The sequence below is a fragment of the Balaenoptera acutorostrata genome, chromosome 9, assembly GCF_949987535.1.
Source record: "Balaenoptera acutorostrata chromosome 9, mBalAcu1.1, whole genome shotgun sequence".
NCBI lineage: Eukaryota > Metazoa > Chordata > Mammalia > Artiodactyla > Balaenopteridae > Balaenoptera > Balaenoptera acutorostrata.
The window spans coordinates 3,499,974-3,517,783 of NC_080072.1; the positions used below are offsets into that span (position 1 = coordinate 3,499,974).

The window sequence follows — 17,810 nt, forward strand, 5'->3', positions numbered from 1 at the left end:
AGAGCAAAATGAAATTTCCCCCTCAGAATAACACTGAGACTCTGCAAACCAAGCGTAAGAACTCTCTGGGTGGACCTTCCCTGCCAAGGACCTGCTATCCAAGCCTGCAGAAGTGGGCCAAGAGCTCACTTCCAGCTACAGGGAAAACCTACGAAGTGGAAACATTTTGTCACATCTCTAATTAGCATTAGCAAGCAACAAACCTTCAGCTGTGCTTCATTTCTGAGCGTGAAAGGCAACACTTGCTAACTGCTCAGGATAACAGGCAAAACCCAGGACCATCTCACGCAAACCAGGAGGCACCGGTCACCCCACCTGTGAGGGTTGGGTGGGACAGAGACAGGAGAAGCAAGATTTCTGAGAATGCCTTTTCCTATAGTTCTGATTTTTGAACCATGTAAATGCTTTATGTATTCGAAAAAAATTAACTCCAAAAGAAAAATGCAAACCCTAAAATTAAGAATAAACAGGGACCTCCCTGGTGGCACAGTGGTTAAGAATCCACTTGCCAATGCAGGGGACACGGGTTCAAGCCCTAGTCTGGGAAGATCCCACATGCCGCAGAGCAACTAAGCCCATGCGCCACAACTACTGAGCCCACATGCCACAACTACTGGAGCCCGCGTGCCTAGATCCCGTGCTCCGCAACAAGAGAAGCCACTGCAATGAGAAGCCTGCGCACCGCAACGAAGAGTAGCCCCTGCTCCCGCAACTAGAGAAAGCCCACACGCAGCAACGAAGACCCAATGCAGCCAAAAATAAATAAATAAAATAAATAAATTTATTTTTTTAAAAAAAGAATAAACAGAAACAAATGAACTTAACTGTATATCAAATTTTATTTGCGCGGTTATGTTACTTCACATTGCTTCAAAACCCATTATTCTAACTATATATTCTTAAGATACATTTATTTATTCTAAGACCCAAAATAATTGCAAAGAAATTATAAAACTTCATACAGTAGGATGATTATAATAATATGGTATTAAAATGTTGAAAATATTTCATGTATATCATAGGATAAAGAAAATAATGCTAATATCATTAGAAATCAAAACAGTGTAAGACAAGAATTATAAATATAAAATAAATTAAGGGGAAAGACTCCATTTTAATTTGTTAAGGAAATATCAACATGAAATCCACGGTTTTTAAAAAATGAATGTTTTTGTCTAGCTCTGTTCCCTAGGAGGAGCTAAAAGGTGCTAATAACCCCTGTGACACGGGCACACCTGGCCCCCAGATACTGATCTCTAAATACTTCCCCACGAAAAGGAACCAGGGCTCCTCAGAGGAATGATTTCAGATCTGAGGCAGGAAAAACACAAAGTGCGCCTGGGACAAATTTTTGTTTCAGAAAACAAGGAAACATTCAAAGACTAATAGGGCCTTGCCAAAGGCCACAGGAGCCAATCCAAGGGGGACAATATAAGCATCTAAGGAATAATGATAACTGACTATAATACACCGAATAAATACCAATCCAGTGTCCACAGTGACAGAGACAGAAAGAGAGTAAAAAGGGGTGCTCTTTACAGAGGAGTGTCAATTAATAAACGAAGGAGGACCCAGAGTCGGAGAAATCACCACTTTGCAACTTCCACTGAAAGAAGTGATTTGGCAGGAACACCAAACGGATGCTAAGGTCCTAGGAAGTCCCCTAGTGACCAGGAAGGTCCCTGGGGAGCAGGAGGAAGTGCAGAGAGAGAGACAAAGAGGGGTCAGAAATCAGCGCCTCAGGGCTTCCCTGGTGGCACAGTGGTTGAGAGTCTGCCTGCTAATGCAGGGGACGCGGGTTCGAGCCCTGGTCTGGGAAGATCCCACATGCCGCGGAGCAACTAGGCCCGTGAGCCACAACTGCTGAGCCTGCGCGTCTGGAGCCTGTGCTCCGCAACAAGAGAGGCCGTGATAGTGAGAGGCCCGCGCACCGCGATGAAGAGTGGCCCCCGCCTGCTGCAACTAGAGAAAGCCTGCACACAGCGACGAAGACCCAACACAGCCAAAAATAAATAAATAAATTAATTAGTTAAAAAAAAAAAATCTACATTCCCTAACACGAACATATAACTTTAAAAAAAAAAAAAAGAAATCACCGCCTCAGCCCAGTGAGCCCACCTCCCACCACAAGAACGGGACCACCAGAAATCGTTCCCTCTCAAAGTGAGGGCAAAAGTGGGGGAAATGAGGTAAGGCTGGAGGTAAAGTGGGAGACGTTAAACCCCTGTGGAATGCGAACTACACAGCATTTATACTTTAAAATGGTTTCTAACTGGTGTATTGCTCTTATAATTTTCTAACCAGTAAAAAATGTAAATCATATTTAAAGTTGTTATGGTGAATATCATTATGCATAAGTTTCCTCCAGATAAGAACCATTTCCTTGGGCTTCCCTGGTGGTGCAGTGGATAAGAATCTGCCTGCCAATGCAGGGGACACAGGTTTGATCCCTGGTCCAGGAAGATCCCACATGCCGCGGAGCAACTAAGCCCGTGCACCACAACTACTGAGCCTGCGCTCTAGAGCCCGCGAGCCACAACTACTGAAGCCCACAGGCCTAGAGCCCATGCTCCGCAACAAGAGAAGCCACTGCAACGAGAAGCCCGTGCACCGCAACAAAGAGTAGCCCCAGCTCGCCGCAGCTAGAGAAAGCTCACGCACAGCAATGAAGACCCAACACAGACAAAAAATAAATTCAAAAAAAAAAAAAAAAACCTGCTGTATAAAAAATAAATTTAATTTAATTAAAAAAAAAAAAAAAAAAGAGATAAGCAACTGGCCTAACAGCAGGCAGTTAATTTGTAGTCAGAAGTAAAATGCAGACCTGTCTAGCCCCAAAATCCATGTTAAAAAATAAATAAATGAGTAATCTGGGAAAAAAAAGAAGAATATGAGCATTTTTGAGGATCTTTATACACAGGGCAAAACTGGTTCTCCAAGAGTTAGTTACCAAATTACTTAGCAGTAGCTAGCGCTAAGAGCTAGCAAGCAGAAGACAGGGTAAGAAGAAGGGCCTTCTTCTCTGAGAGAACAGCATATTTACAAAGAAACTGCAGGAAAACAAAACATCTCCTGTGAGGAATGACCTACAACCCAGTATGGCTGGTGCGGGACAGAGAGGGGGCGGGGGACAGAGAGGTCGCTGGGGTCAACCCCTCCTTGAGTCAACCTGGTGGAAGAAGAGGGTCCGGATCTCGCCAGTGGACCTCAGAGGCGGCCTCCGAGAGACAGGAAAGGTGCCTCCTACAGGGCCTGGAGACTAGGAGGATGAGACAAGCTGTCTCCTTGCTTTCTGACCACCTGACTAGGTAGAAAACTGTTCCATCTCAGGAGCAGGGACAGACGTGGGGAAAAGCTCGTGTGGGCCCATGCTGAATTCAAGAGGCCCAAAGTCCACCCAAACGGAGGTGTGCCAGGCGAGGATGTGTGAGCTCAAGCAGTAGAGTGGGGAGGGCAGAGGGTCGTGGAAACGTGAGGAAAGCCGCCGGGCCGAGTCCTCCTGTGCAGACACCCAGCATCGGCCGCTGCTTCTGCTGCGGTTCTGTCCACGCATCAAACTTGGTCAAACTGAACTACACAGTCTTTCATTCTATTTCTCTTTGCACAGATAAAGAGATCTTGGGCCACGTGACCCTTCCCACATACTGAGTATTCAGCACCTAGAACAGTGCCTGACACAGAACAGGCGCTCAGTGAATATTTGAAAATATCAGTGTATACATTATACACATAAGCAGTATGTATACTTCATTAAAATATTACATACATTGTTCTGTGCTTTGTAAGATGGGTGATGTTAAGGGGTTTAAAACTTTTGCCTAGAGTACTGACTCTACAGCTTAACCCATGTACCCCAATGACTCCTCCGCCAGTGGTTTCTTCCCCATCCCTTCTGGCCCCGCCCCACCCATCCTCCACGCAGCACCAGCAAGACCTCTTACAACCTTCAACCAGATGGTGTCAATCCTTCCCCACTGAGGCCAAAACTATCACCACTATCCCCACTATGACCACTATCCCACTATCCCCACTATGACCACTATCACCACTACCCCACTATGACCACTATCCCACTATCATCGCTATGACCACTATCACCCCTATCCCACTCTCACCCCATCCCACTATCACCCCTATCCCACTCTCACCCCTATCCCACTCTCACCACTATGACCACTATCACCGCTACCCCACTATGACCACTATCCCACTATCATCGCTATGACCACTATCACCCCTATCCCACTATCACCCCTATCCCACTATCACCCCATCCCACTCTCACCCCTATCCCACTCTCACCCCTATCCCACTCTCACCACTATGACCACTATCACCGCTATCTCGAGACGAAATGGCTGGATAGCTCTGCCTCTGCCACTGTCTCCCAGGAGCCCAGAAGCCGGAACCAACTCAGTCACACGGGGCTCCACGGAGACCGGATGGCCCTGCTCAGCGGTGCAGAGAGCGTGTGCCGAAGAGGGAAGGCGCCCGTGCTCAAACACTGCTTTGAAAGGGCACTGTTTCAAAGTAGTACTGAACAGCATTAACTGTTTCAGAAACCAAAAACACTAGAATACCCATGGTCTTTTGAGAGGGGTTTTGCCACCTCCTCCTACTAAAAAAGCTGCCAGTGACGCTCACTGGAAGGGCCCCACCTAAAGTCAAGGGCACCCCTAGAACCTGCCCTGGATGAGGAGTCACTGAGCTAATTTCACCTCACTCTGATTCTGAGGTCAGTTCTTCCTAACTGACTCGCTCACTTAGGCTCAGCAGTGCTGACCCAACCTTGCTAAGGGCACTGACAGTGAACCCCCAGTGGAGCGCTGGACCCCGCTGTGAACGCAGCGGTACTTGAGACAGGCTGGGGATTCTTCCCACCAGAGCCTCTCGACCTCGGCCCTTGGTCGCCAGATAACCGGTGCTGTGACGGGTGCGTCGCAGACGTTCAGGAGCACCCCCGCCCGAGCCTTGAGAGCCACAGCCCCTCAGACCCCACCAGGTGTCACCCCTTCCTCTGTCCCGCATCGTCTCCCATCCCCTCACCCCCCTGGCCGGGCTCCGTTTCCACCCTCCTTGCGCTCCGATCCCCCGGCACAGCCTACACTGCTCCCCGCTCAGCCCAGACCTCTGCTGCGACAACCATCACTCCTGACACAGGCAGACTAAGTGGTGATTTTAGGACCCTGGTCCTTCGGGTGTTTGGAGTCCTATATCCACCCGTCTCAGGAATCAGCAGACTCTGGGAGGACACAGCGGCACAGCTTGGGGTCCTGCCCACAATTCAACCTGAACACATTCTCTTTTCTCGGTTCTATATATTGGTGTTCTCTGAGATGTCTTTTTAAAATCTCAACTGTTGCTTCCAAAAAGACTGTAAAATCACTGCACTCAACTTTAAGAATAAAATCTTCATTTTCAACTTTAAAATGAAACTGGAAGGAAGACTAAAAGCAGTAATTTTTTTAAACACTGAAAAAGAAAACCCACATGTGATCAACTCACAGAACGAAGGTCACATAACCCCTCCCACCTCCTCAGCCTTCTCCTCTGCCACCGCCAGCCCGCCATCACCGCCAGGCTGGCACAGGGCAAGGGCAAGAGGGGAGACCAGTGCGGGGCTGGGACAACGGCCGCAAGAGGAGCCAGAGTGCAGGTCCTCCGTCTCCAGGGGGCGTGGGCCGCTTGCTCCATCCTCTTTCCGAGTTCAAGTGGCCGAGCATGGGCAACCTGGGGATTCTGATTAGAAACGGCATAGTGGGGACTAAGCAAGGACCAGTGGTTCTTGTTCTCCTGCATCAAATAAAGATGCTCAAATATATTTACTATTACGTGTTGCTTCAGATGGAGAGAACACACCAGTTTTTCCCCACTTCCAGTTATGTACGTGAGCAGCTTGTAGGTCAGCCCGCCAAGAACTAGAAAAGCTAAATAAAATACATTTTTAAAGTCTGTCTGAAGGCATCAAAGAGGTACTGAGGCAGCCAAAACTGGAGGGTCCAAGACTCCAAAGAAAAGGGAAGCCCAGTGAGGGAGCGGGAGACTGAGAGGGGCGCTCCTTCCCTCGGGGCATCTGACCATGCTGGCTCTGGGAAGAAAACGCAGTGAAAAGTCAAGCAGAGGGTACTAGCTAACAGAGCTCTGGACAGTTCCATAGGCTGGGAAGACCAAAATTCTAGTACAGGCCTGACAAGTCAGCCAGGACTTTAGCGACTAAGCTCCCTGAGAAAAGGGAGGCACAGAAAATGAGCCCAACACTCTGCACAAACTGGCTGAGCAGCTGAGTTGCAGTAACCTCATGGTGCTCAGGAGACAAAAACTGGGCTTCTGGACCTGCCAAGGAGGGGCCGTGGGAAGCTTCCAGATGGAGACCCTGAAGGGCTCCACCCTGGGGTTGGGGGGAAGGTGGGTGAAGGCAGCTGAGACTGAGGCTTCCAAGGACTCCCAGCCTCCAGTCACTCAGTCCCCGACTGAACTGAGAGCTGTGACCCTACTCTGGGTCTGCGTCAGAGGAAACTCTGAAGGAAGACAGCATCACCCAGAACCTCTACGGTTTTTCATACATAATGTCCAACACTCAACTAAAAAAACAAAAACGGGCGTAACAACAAATAGAACCAAGAGAAAAAAGAACAGAAATAGAAACAGATCCGGAGGGGAACCATACACTCCAGTTATCAGATGCAAACTTCAACTGTTCAAAAATATACTTGACAAAAGGAAAATTGTCCAAGAATCAAAACGGATTCTAGAAATTGAAAATAACAGTGATTGAATTTAAGAACTCAGTCTATAGGCTTAACATCAAATCGGACACAGCTGAAGAGAGGATCAATGAACTGAAGAATGGATTAGTTTAAAAAAAAAATAGAAGTTAGAGGAAAAAAAGTATATCCAAGGAGCGCAAAAGACACCACAGGACACTGTTAAAAAGATCTAATGCACAGGGTCTCCCCTGGCAGGGCAGTGGTTAAGAATCCGCCTGCCAATACGGGGGACACGGGTTCGAGCCCTGGTCCGGGAACATCCCACATGCCATGAAGCAACTAAACCCGTGTGCCACAACTACTGAGCCTGCACTCTAGAGCCTGCAAGCCACAACTACTGAGCCCGCGAGCCACAACTACTGAAGCCTGCAGGCCTAGAGCCTGTGCTCTGCAACAAGAGAAGCAACTGCTATGAGAAGCCCGCACACCGCAACGAAGAGTAGCCCCTGCTCGCCGCAACTAGAGAAAGCCCGCAAGCAGCAACAAAGACCCAATGCAGCCAAAAATAAATAATAAAGAAATAAATTTAAAAAAAAAAAGATCTAATGTACATATAAATGGGGCTCCTCAGAGTGGAGGAAAGACAGAAAGGGGAATAAGAAATACCCATAAAGATAGTTGGTTAAAGAATCAAGCCATTGACTCAACAAAGAAAACCACACATTGGTTTTCAGCAGCTCTTCTGGTGTCTAAGGCAAAAAGAAAATGTTAAAGTGCCCAGAGGAAAAACGGCAGTGCCTATAATGACACAACAACACTGGGAGCTGACTTTTGCAGAAAAAGGAAGTCATAAGATAATGGATTGGCATCTATAAAGTGCTGAAAAACAAATAACCACCAACCTGGAATTCTATACCCAACAAAAAACATTCTTCAAAAGTGAAGGCAAAATAGGGGCTTCCCTGGTGGCGCAGTGGTTAAGAATCCGCCTGCCAATGCAGGGGACACAGGTTCGAGCCCTGGTCTGGGAAGATCCCACATGCCGCGGAGCAACTAAGCCACAACTTGCCATGAACCACAACTACTGAGTCCGTGTGCCACAACTGCTGAAGCCCGCACGCCTTGAGCCCGTGCTCTGCAACAAGAAAAGCCACTGCAATGAGAAGCCCGCGCACCACAACGAAGAGAAGCCCCTGCTCGCCACAACTAGAGAAAGCCCGCGTGCAGCAATGAAGACCCAACACAGCCAAATATAAATAAATAAATGTATAAAAAAAAAAGTGAAGGCAAAATAAAGACTTTTCAGGCAAATGAAAATGAGACAACTCATTACCCACAGACATGAACTAAAAAAATATTAAAGCAGTTCTTCGAGAAAAAGAAGTCTCTGACAGAAATATGAAAAAACAAGTGAAAAGCAACAAAAAGGGTAACTATGAGAATAAATCACAATATTAACTGTACAAAACAATGATGATGATGCCAAAAATAAATCTAAAATTTTAAAGTATGATAGCAGTGGCACAGGAGGTGGGAGGGCATTCAGGGCAGTTTGAGTGTCAAAGAAAACAGCAGTGTCAGGGGGGCAGTAGAGGCAGGCACGAACCTAGGCTGAACTGTAAAACACACCCTGTGTCTGCGAGTGTATATCTGACAACCGACACAGGAACACCGAGTTAAAAACACTTCATACTTCTCAAAGAAGGCAAGAGAGAAAGGACATAGAATAGGTGGGACAAACAGAACACAAATAGTAACACTGTACCTATAAGCTGAAATATTGCAATTACATTTAAATAGAGCAAATACTCTAATTAAAAGATAAAAACTGTCAAACTGATTAAAATAAAAACTATACACTATTCACAGAGGTACACGTTAAGATATAAGATCACAATCAGGCGAAAGGAAAAGATACCCAGGCAAACACTAACAGGAAACTGATGTGGCAGATATCACTGTCAAATAGTGTCTGAAGAAGCGTTACTAGAGATAAAAAGGAACATTTCATAATGATACAAGTTCAATCTAGCGAGGAGAATGCTAAATCTGAATGCACCTAATAACATAATCTCAAAATATCAATACATAAAAACGGATAGAAGTAGAAAAGGAGAAACAGCCAAATTCATCATCACAGTGGGAGCCTTTAAGATGCATCTCTCAGGGCTTCCCTGGTGGCGCAGTGGTTGAGAGTCCGCCTGCCAATGCAGGGGACACAGGTTCGAGCCCTGGTCTGGGAGGATCCCACATGTCGCAAAGCAACTGGGCCTGTGAGCCACAACTACTGAGCCTGCGCGTCTGGAGCCTGTGCTCCGCAACAAGAGAGGCCGCGACAGTGAGAGGCCCGCGCACCGCGATGAAGAGTAGCCCCCGCTCGCCACAACTAGAGAAAGCCCTCGCACAGAAACGAAGACCCAACACAGCCATAAATAAATAAATAAATTAATTAATTAAAAAAAAAAAAAGAGTTAAGATGCATCGCTCAGTAGAAGGGGGCTGCCCAGTATGCAGTCATGTACAGCTATGAGGTAGTGATACTTGAAGCGTGGCTATTCCACACTGAGATGTGCTACAAGCAGGAAACGCACAGCGGATTTTAAAGACTTAGTATGAAAAAAAGAGCGTAAAATATTTCATTAGTTTTTTTCATGTTGATTACACACTGAAATGATAATATTTTGGATATCTGTGTTAAATAAAATATATTAAAATTAATTTCACCTATTTCTACTTTATTTAATGTGGCTACCAGAATCTGAATTACATGATTAACAAACCTGATCTAACTGATACACACAGAATACTGCATTCCCGCTGATACGCACTGCTTTCAAGTGCCCAAGGAACACTTAACAAAATGAATGTGTATTGGGCCATTAGGAAAGCTCAACTCATTTCAAAGGACTGAAATAATGCAGGGTATCTCTAGGGATTGCAGTAGATAAGACAGTTTATGCCCCTTCAAAATTCATCCCCCCCAAGGTGATGGTATTAGGAGGCACGGACTCTGGGAGGGATTAGGTCCTATGTGCAATGAGCTCCCTTGCCCCCTTCTGCCCGGTGAGGACAGTGTGAAGAAGCTGGACATCTAAGAACCAGGAAACAGGACTCACCAAACATGGAATCTGCCGGCACCTTGATCTTGGGACTTCCCAGCCTCCAGTACTATGAGAAATAAATTTCTATTGTTTATAAGTCAGCTAGTCTATGGTATTTTATAACAGCAGCCCAAAAAGACTAAGATAGGGATCTTCATGGAATTAAGCTAGAAATCAACAAAAAGATAACTAGAAAAACCTCCCCAAACATTGGGAAGTTAAATGACATGCTTCTTTAAAAACTTTATAAATAATAATTTTTAAAAACACAATGAAAATTAGAAAATACTTTTACATAAAAGATAAATGAAAATTTGGCTTATTCAAATTTGTGGGATGCAGCTAATGGTGTTTAGAGGGTAACTTATAGCCTGAAACACATATACTGGAAAAGAAAGAAGGCTAAAAATCAATTAAGCATCTATCCCAAGAAACCAGAAAAAAGAATAGCAAACGAAACACACAGCAGATGGAAGAAAAGGAGCAGAAAATAAGGAAATAGAAAACAAATATGAAATTAAAAAAAAAATAAAATAAAGCCAAAAGTTGGTTCTTTGAAAGGACTGATAAAATTGATAAACCCCTAGAGAGACTGATTAAGAAAAAGAGACAAAGCACAAATTACCAGTATCAAGGATTTTTAAAAGGGGATATTATGAACCACTTTACACTTACTAATTGGAAAGTTTGGGTGGCCTGAATAAATTCCTAGCAGGGGGAAAATGTTTTACCTAAACAGACACAAGAAGACATATAAAATCAGAAAAATTCTATTTCCATGTAAAAAATTAAATCTGAAATTAAAAGCCATCCCATAATGAAAGTTCTACACCAGCTGGTTTTGCCAATCAATTCTTCCAAAAATCTAAGAAAGAAAACACCAATCTCACAGGAACTCTTCCAGGGGTGAAAAAGGAACACTTTACACCTTGTTTTATGAGACTAGCATAACCTTGATACCAAAACCCAACAAGGACAAGAAGCATAAGAAAGTAAAATTACAGACCTTGAATACAGATGCAATAATCTTAAACAAAATATTAACAAATAAAATCCAACGAAAGGAGAATACATCAACATCAGGTTGGGATTATTCTAGAATCACAAAATTTTTTAAAAAGTTAAACCATCGCATAAAAGGAAAATCACTTGGGGCTTCCCTAGTGGCGCAGTGGTTAAGAATCTGCCTGCCAATGCAGAGGACATGGGTTCGAACCCTGGTCTGGGAAGATCCCACATGTTGTGCGCTGTGGAGCCTGTGCGCTACAACTACTGAAGCCACGTGCCACAACTACGGAGCCTGTGCTCTAGAGCCTGCGAGCCACAACTACTGAGACCGTGAGCCACAACTACTGAAGTCCGTGCACATAGAGCCCATGCTCCGCAACAAGAAAAGCCACCGCAGTGAGAAGCCCGCGCACCACAACAAAGAGTAGCCCCTGCTCACCACAACTAGAGAAAGCCCGCGTGCAGCAACTAAGACCCAAAGCAGCCAAAAATAAATAAATTAATTTTTAAAAAAAAGAAAAATCACTTGATTGTTTTAAAATTTGCAGAAAACATACTTAAGAAAATTTAATGTAATAATTTTAATTCATGATTTAAAAAAACTCTTAGCAAACTAAGAATAAAGGCAAATTTTCATATTTTGATAAAAATATCTACAAAAAAGCCACAGTAGGGCTTCCCTGGTGGCGCAGTGGTTAAGAATCCACCTGCCAATGCAGTGGACACGGGTTCAAGCCCTGGTCCGGGAAGATCTCACATGCCGCGGAGCAACTGAGCCCATGCGCCACAACTACTGAGCCTGCGCTCTAGAGCCCACAAGCCACAACTACTGAGCCCGCGTGCCACAACTACTGAAGCCCGTGCGCCTGGAGCCTGTGCTCCACAACAAGAGAAGCCACTGCAGTGAGAAGCCCGCATTGAAGAGTAGGCCCTGCTCACCACAACTAGAGAAAGCCCACATGCAACAACAAAGACTCAAAGTAGCCAAAAAAATAAATAAGTAAAATAAATAAATTTTTAAAAAAATTAAAGAAAAGCTACAGTAAATATCATATGTAATGGTGAAATAGTGAAAGCTTTTCCTCTGATACTGGGAATGAGACAAGGATATTTATTCTCATTACTTCTGTTCACCACTGTACTGGAGAGCCTAGCCAGTACCATAAGGCAAGAAAAAGAAAAAGGGTTATAGCAACTGGAAAGAAAAAAAAAGAAACTTATCTGCAGACATAATTGTGTATACATAGAAAATACAAGAATTATTACTAGAAATAAATGGATTTAGCAAGTGAATACAGAAAAATTAATTCTATCTCTACATACTAGTAATTTATAATGGCATCAAAAATATGAGATATCTAATTAAACATGCATAAGACATACAGAAAACTGTAAAATTTTAAGACAAATTAAAGAAGATCTAAATAAATGGAGGACTATATATACTGTGTTCATGGATTACAAGAACAATATTAAAAAGACGTCATTTCTCCCCACACTGGTCTACAAATCGAATTCAACCTCAATTAAAATCCCAGCACATTTTCTGGGGAAAGACAGCCTAGTGGATTCTAAAATTTATCTGAAAATGCAAAGGGTCAAGATTAGCCAAGGTAATACTGAATAATGACTCAGGTGTAGGATTTAAATTACCAGATATGAAGACTGACTAAATCTACAGTAATTTAGACAGTGTTGCATTTGTGCAAAAGAGACAAAAAGATCAATGGAGCAGAGGGGAGTCCAGAAACAGACCCATACACTTACGGTCACTTGATTTACAACAGAGATGACACTGCAGCACACTGCGGAAAGTATGCTTTTTTTAATAAATTACAACTGGATAGCCATACACTTAAAGGAAAAAAAAAAAGGAACCCTGGCCCTTATCTCACACAATAAACAAAAATCAGTTTCAGATGGATTACAGATCTAAATGTAAAAGATAAAACAATAAAGCTTTTACAGGATAACATCTTCATGCAACTTCATGATGATATCTTTCAATGAACACAAAGCGCATTAAATATTACTGAAAAGATTGATCACCTGGGGTACGTTAAAATAAAAAATTATGCTTTTTAAAAGACACCACTGAGAAAGTGAAAAGGCAAACACACCCCAAAAAAAACCTGCCATACATATATGTGCTCAGAATATATAAAAAGAACTCCTTCAAATCAGTAAGAAACAAAACAGACAACCCAATCAAAAAATGGGCAAAAGACGATTATTTCATCCAAGAAGGTAAGCCAATGGCCAGCAAATGCCAGGGATGTTTACTGGCCATCAGGGAGCAAGTTCCCACCCCACTGAGCTCCTACAGCTCACCACCACCAGACAGCTACAACCAAAGAACTGGCGATACTGAGGGTCAAAACAACCAGCGGCTCGCACACTGTGGGGGGCAGGACAGTGGTCACGACCACCACCTTGGATAGAGCCCACTAAGGCGGAACGTACCCCGTCACCTGGCAGGGCTACTCCTTTGAGCACACCCAACAGAAACGCATACGTATCTGTACCAAAAAGCAAGTAAGAACATTCAGGGCAGCATTTGTAAAAACTAGAAACAACCCAGATACCCATGAACAATAGGAAGAATAAATTATGGTACATTCATACACTGGGTTATTAAATAGCAGATGAGAACGAACAAACCTACATGGAGAGAGCTCGCAAAGATAATGTTGAATGAAAGAATCAAGAAATAAAATATACACATTACTTTATTTCATTTACATAAAGTCAAAAACATGCCAAATTAATCAACGGCAGAAAGTCAAGACCACAGTTAGCTTTGGGAGACAATTACTGGGAGTGGGTGGGAGGGGGCTTCTGGGAAGCCTGGTAATGTTCTATTTCTTGGTCTGGGCAGTGGTTACAAGAGTGTGTTCGCTTAATGAAAAAGTCACTGCGATGTACACTTATGATTTGTGAATTTTTCTGACGTATGTTCTGTTACAGTTAAGTTTTTTTAAGTACGCTATTACTTGCCTACATAATCTGGCAGGAGTTTATTCACACGCCTACCTGGTCACACAATTAGCCACCAAACAGAAGACTAATGCCAAGAAAGGGAAGGATCCAAAAAGTGTTTACTTAATGGTTCCTGTGTTTCTAAAACGCTGGACTCAGGTGCTCAGGTGGTGAGGTGAGCTGGTGACGTCATCACATTCTCCACTCAACAAGGCATTTCCAGGCTACAACACAGAGCAGCAGCTAGCAACAAATCACTGAGCAACCGTCCCACTGGCTGGTGTGACAACCTCCACTGCATGAGACTGGACTTTACAAAACTCCTGTCCCTTACTTGTTACATCCCTCGTGCTCATCCTTTCAAAAAACTACACTTCAGTGTATGTACCTCAAATTACAAGAAGACAAATACAGTTACAAAAAAAACAAAAAAACCCCCAAAGTACCGAAAAGATTTACAAATACTACAATAAAATCCCAGTAAAACATAATTTGGCCAATCCTTCTAAACTTGTGGTAATAAAATCTGACCCAAACAAACTTGGTAATTTACAAGATTCAAATGAGAAAAAACTTAATGATTCTCAAATTGACAAAGACGGAACATTACAGCACTGACATCAAATTATTGTTGCTAAAAAGGAAATCCAAACGTTTAGCTTATCAATCTTTCAGGAGAATTGACTAAAGCCCAGAAATGCATTAAGGCTAGTAATTATTCATTTACTAATTTACCACTGCAGACCCAGCCTGAGAGAATAAATGCATGCTTATTCAGGTCCACCTGAAAGCACCATGAAGGCACCTATTATGAATAGGTAAAACGGCACCTACACAGCTCATAAACACCCAAGTGACATACGCATCTCCCACTGTGCTCTGTGCCCCCCAGCGCACACTCTTCTAGCTGACACCCTCTCCCTGCTCCTATCATTAGATCCTCACTCAGCCCCACAAGAAAAGGCCTTGAAACACTGCTCCAAACACAATATCCTTAGATGAAAAACTTCAGTGTGACTGTAAGCTTTATAATTCTCATCTGCCAAAGAGAAAGTTCCAAAGGAATCCATCTTCAGTCTTCTATCCCCTAAAACAAACTTGATTTACAAAACACTGGTGTTCTGAGAAAGGTGGACTGTAAAAATATTTTTCCTGTGAAATCAATCCTATTTGTCCAGTAAATTTCATTAGGAAATTGGAAATACATAATACAACCAATGGAAATACACATTTAGGCAAGGAATAGCTTAAGACAGCAAAACAGAAGGCACCACAGAGCTTGGTTACTTCATGGCCCTTTTTCAAAAACTCTGGAACACTCTTCCAAATCTAGGCAGTTCCTTCTGCCGCCCCAAAGGGGAACAGAGCAATAAGGTGTTTTTACAGAACTTTATGGTACACTAGAGTTTGTTCTCACTAAGAAGTTTAATCCTCAGGAATTTTATCTATATGGGACTTGCAAGTAACAGAACCACCATTTCACAAGTGATTACGCAAAATACACATCTAAAAATTTCAACATCGTAAAAAAGCGTTTAGAAAAAACTCTCAGGTGAAAATCACCCTTACCTGTGGAAGCGCAGTATTGAGCTGCCTCTGCAAGGAATCTCTCTCGTGACCAACCTCGTGTAATTTCCCCTGGGTTAATGCCAGCGTTTCTTGGGTCTCTCTCAGAGTGTCAAGGAGACGGTCCCTCTCTTCCAGCATGGAGACCATCAACTGTTCAAAATGTGAATCTGCATCTGGCTGTGAAGGGGAGCTGGACCCATGGCTCCCACTTCCTCCTGGGGGGCCTTCTGCTTCACTGATGGTCGGCATCACCTCGCACATCATCTTGAAATGAAAGACCCAGACCATAGTCATCAGGTGCAAAATAAAGGCTTCCACAGAGCTGCAACTTTATAGCTATCTGTAGCTGATAAATGAAAGGCTGACAGCCTCATTATTCCCAGATCTGACTGCTATGCTCTGTACAGAAAAAAACTGGGAAAACATACACATGCATATCCAACGTGCCCAGAACACACAAGATGAAGACATTTAATACTGACAATAGTCCAGTGAAGGGGTAAAGACCAAAGAAGACTACCCTCACATAAAGAACAAACCCTGTGGCATTTTCTTTGCAAAGCTGTACTTTCTAGTTGTTGAAAACAAGTGTGCTTCTGTAACCTTTTTTTTTTTCCTTTCTATTTCCCGGTGGGGGAGAGAAAGTCAAAACACGTGCCACCCAATCATTTTTCAGGAAAAGCACAGAAGGAGCATACAGCCAGTAAAACTGACAAGTACAAAATCCATCAGGCATCTTGGAGGAATGTGTGCAGTCAGCTCCTAGGAAAGACTGACGGCTCCCTGAATTCTTGGGCTGGATTTGGTGAGCGATAAACGGAACTGGACTCTTTAAGGGCGGCGAGAGGTGTTTTTCAACGGCTGCAATGGTTGGTCAGTCAACCTAACTTACGTAAATTAACAGACCCCCCCCCAAAAAATTCCACAATGGAAATATAGCAGGTCGAGACAGACGCATACGGCTAGTAAGGAAGGAAAAGTGAAAGGTGAGATTACGAGAGGTTACTAAGTGTCTCAAATATAATGACGGGACGAGGGGCAGGGGGCCGGTTCCCGAGGCTGCCGCCGGTGTTCCGGGCTCGGCGGACCCCCCGGGACGGAGATGCCCAGAACCGCGTACCACGCACCTGACAGTGACAACGACTCTACCCCGCTCGCACCCGCACCCGGTGCTGCAGCAGCCCGGACGCCAGGGTGGCGAGAACGATTCACCACGGGAACCCAGCCTGGCTCGGGACTTCCTGCGGCCACAGGTCCTCGCCCCCGCGCCCAGCGCTGGGGTCACCGGGGGCGCGGGTCACCTGGCGCTGGGGTCGGGGGGGGGGCGCACGGCCCCGAGAGCCCGTTCGCCGGGGGTCCCCCGGGCAGCGCCCCCTGCCCCCGCGACCCCGGGCCCCGCTGCGCACCCTTCCCCCGGGGCTGACATTCACCAGCCGCGCGGCCCCCGCGGGGAGGGCGCCGGCGCCCGGGGCCCCGCTCCGCCCCAACCCTGCCTCAGTCCCCCTATCTCTTACCTTGCTCGCCGGCGGGAGCGGGCGAGGAGGCTCCGCGGCGGCTCGCGGGCGGCTGCTCGCTCCAGGCGAGCTCGGGGCCCGACGAAGGCAGCCCGCGCCCGCCGCCCGCCCCGCGCCCGCGGCCCCGGGCCCGCCGCCCCCAGTCACTAAGGCCGGCCCGCGGCCGGACACTGGCAGAGCACAGGAGGAGCGGGCCCGGCTGCGCGTCGCCGGCGTCAACGTGCCCGACGTCGGGCGCGTCGGCGCAGCGTCAGCGCCGAGCGCCGCCGGCACGCCCCGCCCCTTCCCCCGGGGGAGGAGCCCGGGGGCGGCCGAGTGTGCAAGCACCGCCTCCTCAGGGGGGCGGGCTCGCCTCCCGGACGCCGATTGACTGGATACAGTAGAAGCCCCGCCCCGGCCCCGCCCAGGTGGGTGAATCTCGGTCGAGTCGCTCCGGGCTATGCTCCTCGTCCCGAGCAGCGTCTTCCACCTGGGGGGCTGCCCCCAGCTCTCCGCTTACAGCCGCGGAGGACACCGAAGGTCGTTATCGAGCGTCTACTGGGTGCCAGGTTCTGAGCCCGACACTTCCCGAAGGTCACGGCTACACACCTTAACGCGGGAGCGCGCCCCAGTGCAAGTCACCTGTTCGCAGCTGGTCGGAGCCTGCGGTGTGGCCTCCGGAGCCTCCTAGGAACCGGTCCTTGCACGATTCGGAAGGACGCGGTTTCTACGCAAGACCCATTACCAACCTTTACCTGCAGTACCTGGGGAGGCAGAGATGAGCAGCGTTTGATGTTGAGGCTCCTGGGCGCTGTGTCGAGAAGGCAGGCTTTGGAGCCAGGCACACCTGGTTCACCTTCCAGCAGATACTTCTCCCTGCGGTGTGGGCCTGGGCACCGCGGGGGAACCCACTTGTAAGATGGGAGAGTGATACAGACTTACCCCAGGGCTGT

The 17,810-nt window shown here is 46.0% G+C and overlaps 1 protein-coding gene across 7 annotated transcripts in view; it reads right to left on the minus strand.

Moving 5' to 3' along the window:
• The window catches only part of PPFIA1 (PTPRF interacting protein alpha 1), a 93,136-nt gene extending 76,025 nt beyond the window's left edge, over window positions 1–17,111 (minus strand). For 4 of the 7 annotated variants that reach the window (XM_057552338.1, XM_057552337.1, XM_057552336.1 and 1 more), the window contains exons 1-2: window positions 16,879–17,110; window positions 15,365–15,628 (exon numbers count right to left, since the gene is read on the minus strand). In XM_057552338.1, coding sequence (XP_057408321.1) covers window positions 15,365–15,628 — 264 coding nt within the window. In that variant the 5' untranslated portion in view covers window positions 16,879–17,110. Of the gene's footprint in view, window positions 1–15,364; window positions 15,629–16,878 lie in introns of all 7 variants that reach the window. The other 3 variants (XM_057552335.1, XM_057552333.1, XM_057552339.1) reach the window with 1 other exon arrangement.
• Window positions 17,112–17,810: the final 699 nt, after the last annotated feature.